Source organism: Euprymna scolopes, chromosome 22, assembly GCF_053919585.1.
Source record: "Euprymna scolopes isolate OS-2025 chromosome 22, ASM5391958v1, whole genome shotgun sequence".
Classification (NCBI taxonomy): Eukaryota; Metazoa; Mollusca; class Cephalopoda; order Sepiida; family Sepiolidae; genus Euprymna; species Euprymna scolopes.
This window is the reverse complement of record NC_136503.1, coordinates 58,141,045-58,147,479: the sequence shown is the minus strand read 5'-3', so window position 1 is coordinate 58,147,479 and position 6,435 is coordinate 58,141,045. Positions and strand designations below refer to the sequence as shown.

Below are 6,435 nucleotides of genomic sequence, written 5' to 3'. Positions count from 1 at the left end.
TATGTGTGTGTGGGTGCGTGTAAATTGCAACATTTTTCACAGTGTAAGAGAATATCATAAAAAATACACACCAATTAGTTAATTCACGTTGACTATGGCATATAACAAAACAAAATGTCTCCTTTATGCTAATGTTTATATTATACTTTATTTCCGCCGCTTTCCATCACTTTATGCTTCCGCTTTTTTATTGAAAGCTTCCAGTAAGCGATAATATTCCATTATGATTTAGTTTTTCTAGAACATTTAGATTTTTTTTTACACTTTCGATGATTTGTGCTGTCATATTTATCTTTTAATTCTTCACCGGTATTTGCAATTGTGATATTTATGGTTATTCTGTAGGGTACATATTATGGCCGATTTTTTCTTATTTCCCTATTATTTTCTGTGTAACACACACAGTTTACTGTAAAAATCATGTTGATATTTCATCTACAAACACATAAATCTGGACAGTTTGATTGAGACCATATTTCATTAAGTTTTTTACATATCCTTTCAGACAATAATCTCAATTTTATTATATAAACTAGGCACATAATGAGAAAACTTGCTCGGCAATTTTTTATTCCACTAGAACACAGTTATTTGTGTATCTTACACAATATTTAATATGATGCGAATCTATTCAACCGAATATTTAACATATTATCAATTATTAGACTCCTTTAAATAAATACAAGTTTTATAACCCCTAAATATGATAGAACATATATATACACATTCTTCAGTCTAATTTTATATTTAATACATGGTAAAATATAAGTTAACGTGATTATGTGTCATTGTAGCTTTATCTCACCTCATGTTACGTATGTATCGCTCAAATGAAATATGTTTAGTATAAAATTAAAACCTATCTATCATAAATTGTATTTGTGTTTTTGAATAGAGTCGTCCCGTTAAGCAAAGAGGGTTTTCTCCAAGATACTACCCCAGCGTCCCAAGGTGGTTATCTGTCATTGAGTGATATGAATGCTTTTGAATAATGAACACTAAGAATATCACATCCTATCAAAATTATATGTTGCTATACGCGGCTAATATCTATTAGGCAATCAGATATATTACATTGATATTTTCTGACTGTTTTCTATAGAACATATAATGTGATATATCCATATCAGTGCTTTCCTTCGTCAACCTCTAGATATAAAATATTAATAGCTTTTAAAGGATGTAAAAAAAAATTAAATTACTATCCTCATTCGACTTTCGGCTTACAATTTTGTATCGTTCCGAATCAAGTAGGAATTTTAATGAAAAAAGTAAAAATAAAAATAGCGGGGGCTGCTCGGACAATAGTAAACTCCTTCACAATTTGCTTTGTGGCGTGTTTCAAATTGCTTCTGTATATAAATATAAGCGATGTTTTATGCTTCCTATGAGAATAAAAATCTAAAAAAACTTTGCATGCTAGAATCTTTGCTTGGCATTATTCATGTACTTTGTGTTAGACTCTGAAAGAAACATGCAAACAATGTGCGTAAATATAATACATGCGTTATTAAATTTTATGTAAAAGTACTTTAAAAATGGTGGTAACTATCGAAAAATATGTCTTTTTACACAATAGTTCACTCGTTTATATAGTACCACCCCCGTTTTCGTATTTCTCAGCATTTACAGTTAAAAATGTAGAACCCTTTATTTTTGCACAATACTCATATGAAAAATTGTGCTTTTGACACCTATATAAAACTATCGTTCATCGCAGGCAAAAAATCGTTGAGAATAGTAAATACAATTTTATAAATAATAACGCAACACAATCGGTCGCATGTATTAACTGATCAATTCCCACGTTTTAATTGTTAACAGTTTTCAGTTTAAATAGGTGGCTTTACATTTAGAACAAACTGGGCATGTATGTGGATAAACAAATAAACAACACTAATATTAAAATGAACGAAGCGCTTGCTCACAGGTACAAATCCTGAATCAAGAACCTTCATGAAGGAAATAAGGCACAACGATTGCGCATTTCAGATGTCTTTCGGATCCAGTTACCAATATGAAGGGGGTGCATACATTCAAAATACAGGGGCAGGTCTACGATCTGATTGGATCTCTTCAGCTAACTGAAAATGAGGCACCTCGATTTCTTCAAGCTTATTTCATGTCAGACTACCTGAAAGAAGCTCAAAGAAGGAATTCATTTGCATTTACCTACAACAATGACAAAACCGAGTCTAACAGTCGAGTAAAATTGTTTTAGGACCTTCAAATTATGCTTCATGAACAAAACAACTGTATACAGAGCTTCAAATATGTCATAGAATTAACTCCTGCTGAGAATTTTGGCATTGCCATCGATGCAGTAAGCGACTATCCACTGAATATGCAGGTCGATTTAATACTCCTTCTTTTAAGGGAATCGCAATACTTCTTAGTAGTGACACCGGGATTTTCATTACAATCATTGATACCGGTTTCAAGACCTTTTCAATCAGTATGCTACTGACATATGTGCTAAAATGGAATCAGAACGCGACAGCTACACATATTTGAGGGATGATCTTAACAGACATGCAGATCCAAACAGTCTAGGCAAGCTTTGTATTCTCCCCTCCACATTTACTGGTGAACCCCGCTATATGCATGAAAGGACTCAGGATGCGATGGCAATTGTGAGGCACAATGGTAGGCCTGCTTTGTTTTTAACTTTTACTTGTAACCCAACTTGGAAGGAAGCCCGGATTGAACTTTTCAAGGTGAAAGCAATAACAAACTGTCATTATAGCTTAGCAAGTGTATTTCACTTGAAACTTAATAAATTGATGGCTCTGATAAAACTAGGGGAGATTTTTGGACCTGTCCGAGGAAACATGTATACAATCAAATGTCAGAAAATAGGTCTTAATCATTCTAATATTCTCATTTTGCTCCTGAATAAGTTTGAATGACATTGATAAAATCATCTCTGCAGAACTACCAGTTGGCATGGATTAAACATCGTAAAGAAGCATATAATTAATAGACCATGCGGCCCTGACTTTAGAATATACTTGCCGTGCGTTACAGACAACAGGATATGCACAAAAAAGGTATCCTGGCCAGTTTAATAGTGAGACACAGATTGGTACTGATGGATAGCCATTATACAGACAACGAAGACCCGAAGATGGTAGTTTCACTGTAACGGTCAGAGATTACGAGATCGACAACAGATGGGTCATCCCATACTGCCCATGTCTTATCAGCACGTTTGACGCCAACATAAATGTAGAATGTTGTGCTCTGTTCAATGTATGAAATATGTTTGTAAATACATAAATAAGGGGTCTGATCCCGCTTCCTTTGGTTTCCTGAACGACAATACAAGAGATGAAGTCTTACAATATTAGGTGGGGTATTACATTAGTAGTAATGCCGCATTTTGGCGAATATTTGGATTCCCTATCCATGATAGGTATCCAAAAATTCATCGTCTGGACATTCACCTTGAAAATGAGAACCGAGTGTACTACACCACGATAACCGCACAAAATATAGTACAATCACCTAGAAAGACAACTTTGACTGCTTTCTCCAGACTGTGTGAAGAGATGACTTCGCCAAAACTTTAATCTATTCTAAGATTCCTTCATACTACACATGAAATAAAACACTTTGGATTTACAGAACTATCGGTAGACGAGTGGAAGTTGCTGAAGGTATTAAATGGAATAATTGCCTAGGAAACGTATATAATCTACATCCAAATCAACACCAATGATTCTACCTCCGAATTCTGCTTCATGAAGTTCAAGTGTCAATAAGCTTTTAAGATAATCGTAAATTCGGTAATCGAGTTTGGACTACCGCCCGGGAAGCTTGTATGGCTGGAGGTTTACTTGACGAGTCCATTCGCTGGGAAGCCACATTAGTTGAAATCGCGGCCTCATATTCAGCTCGGAGACTTCGCAATCTATTTGTTAAGCTATTACATTTCTGCAGTGTTAGAAACGCATTTAACTTGGGGCTGAAATTTAGAAATAGCTTTTCCGAAGACATTTTGCATCAAGCCTTCCAGAGAGGCAACTTGTTTATTGTGATGAGTTTTACAATAGGGAGTTAATAATTATAGAGGGCAGACGTATTCTTATAGGTCGAAAGACCTTGCAATCATATGGTCTGCCACAAACTTAACGTACCGGCAATGAGCAAATTCCAACTCTTATACTTCAGGAAACATCTTATGATGTCGACTCTTTAACAACGTACACCAAGGAAATGATGTCTAAGCTACTTTCTGAGCAGCTGTTTGCTTTCAACACAGTTACCAACAACGTTTTCAGACGTGCTGGTGGAGTTTTATTTCTGGGTTCGCCTGGAGGCACCGGAAAACAGTTGTTACCAAATTAATATTGACCAAAGTTAAACAAGCTAAAACTATTCCCGTCTCTGTCGCGTCATCTGACATCGCTGCTATTCTTATTCCTGGTGGCAGAACAGCGTACTCAATGCTTAAAATACCACTAAACTAAATTTCAGCTCATACGACAGTTTGCGATATCACAAAAGATAATCCCAGAGCACAGCTCCTTAGACAAACACAAATTATCGTGTGGGACGAGTGCACCATGACTCATAAAGGCCTTTTTGAGGTTTTAGATGGAACTTTTCGGGATATAAGAGATTACCAACGATCCACGGGTGGTGTTACCCTTCTACTTCCAGGTGTGTTTCGCAAAAAACTACCTGTGGTCCGAAAGGGAACGAGTTTATCAGAACCTTCTGAAACTTGGCCACGAAAAAGTCCCATCAGATTCCAATGGCCACATGAAATTAACAATATATGTAGCCTTGTCAATACACTCGATGATCTTATAACATCAGTTTTCCCAAATCTGATTGACAATTCTCACAATCACGATTGGCTCTGTGAAAGAACTATATTGGTACGCATGAATTCAATTGTCAGAGCAATTAATCGACGTATGCTCGACAGTCTTCCTGGGGCGATTAAAATTTTTAAGAAAATTAGGCAAATATTGATCAGCTGCAATGTTAAATTCCCCATTGAATTCCTTAATAGTCTTCGTATTTCTGGTCTTCCCGATCCTGTTTTGGCCTTCAAGGTGGGATGTCCTGTCATTCTCCTAAGAAATATTACAGCAACGAAATTGTGCAATGCTACTAGACTTGTTGTCAATAGAATGTTCGCAAACATCATCGACGCTACAATAATTATTGGATGTGAAAAAGGAGAGGGTGTCTTGATACCTGAGGCGAAATTGACTACATCAAGAAGAGAAGTGCCCTACGTGTGCAGAAGAATACAGTTTCCTCTTCGGATTACATTTGACATGTCAATAAATAAATCCCAAGGGCATACATTGTCCGTTGCTGGAAAGCAATTGAGATAATCTTGCTTCTCTCATGGGCAATTGTGTGCTGGATGTTCTCGAGTGAGTAACAAAAATATTCTGTAATGCATTCATACCGAAACACAAAACAAAGAAAGTTGTATACACTGATGTTCTGTAAATTCTCAACACAAGGCCCGTGTATGGCTATATATTTTTATTGATGATTTTTCAATAGGGAACTGAAACATTAATTTTTACTTGCCTGTAGCATCCAATGCGTAGTTTCTACGCTGTCCATTAGGGTGTAAATTTACACCACAGTTTACTATAATAATTTATATCCTCCAAAAATTTAGGCAGTTTTCTTTGAAACAGAATATTAGAGTTACGAAAAATACGGATCAAAATGAGCATTTAAAAAGCATCAAAGAAATCACAAAACTAAAACTGGAAAAACTTTGAACTTTTAAAAAAGAAAACAGCCAAATATGTTTTATTTATTTAAAATAAGGCAAGTTTTTTTTAAATTAATTGTAATATTATAGGTAAATTCGTAACTTAAAATTTAACAAGTTAGATAATTTCCTCATTGAATTAATTAATAAAACAATTCAAAAGAACATTTTTTAAACCAAGTGTGTTTTTTAAGTAAACATTCGACGGTGATATTTCAAACAATAACAACTTCAAAAACGTTCTCTTAAAGCTTAATAAGCATTAAAATAAATGGAACCGATAACAAATCTCGAACTGGGAAAAAATTGAACAGCTTAAATTTAAAAAAATAACATTGAAAAATATACCAAACTATATCCAGACATTGGGGTACATATCTAAATAGATTTGGGTGGAAATTTGGCAACGAAGGGCTCAAATTTAACGATTTGATCTTTTAGAACTCTATCACACTCGTCCAGTAATGTTCACTCTAACAACTTGACATTTCATGCGTAGGTGACTTGGACCTGAATCGAACGCTTTAATTTCCGTTGAACCTCTTAAATCTAATGCTAAGGTGTCATAATTAGGGTCACAATTTAACATATTTTACCTTTGCTTTTTCTACAAAACTACAGGGTCTAATCACACGAAATTGGATAATTTTAGGTCAAAATTCTTAAGATATAAACTACTTGGA

At 34.9% G+C, this 6,435-nt stretch overlaps 1 protein-coding gene across 1 annotated transcript; it reads left to right on the top strand.

Annotated features, from left to right (window-relative positions):
- Nucleotides 1-4,568: 4,568 nt before the first annotated feature.
- On the top strand, nt 4,569-5,354 carry LOC145243713 (ATP-dependent DNA helicase PIF1-like). The gene has a single exon (XM_080106767.1). It carries the CDS (start codon nt 4,569-4,571, stop codon nt 5,352-5,354), a length of 786 nt encoding a protein of 261 aa, XP_079962893.1.
- The last annotated feature ends 1,081 nt before the right edge of the window (nt 5,355-6,435 follow it).

Bases quoted from the DNA above. Each gene is read 5' to 3' on its own strand.
- LOC145243713 (XM_080106767.1), top strand. From the start codon at position 4,569: ATGACTCATAAAGGCCTTTTTGAGGTTTTAGATGGAACTTTTCGGGAT.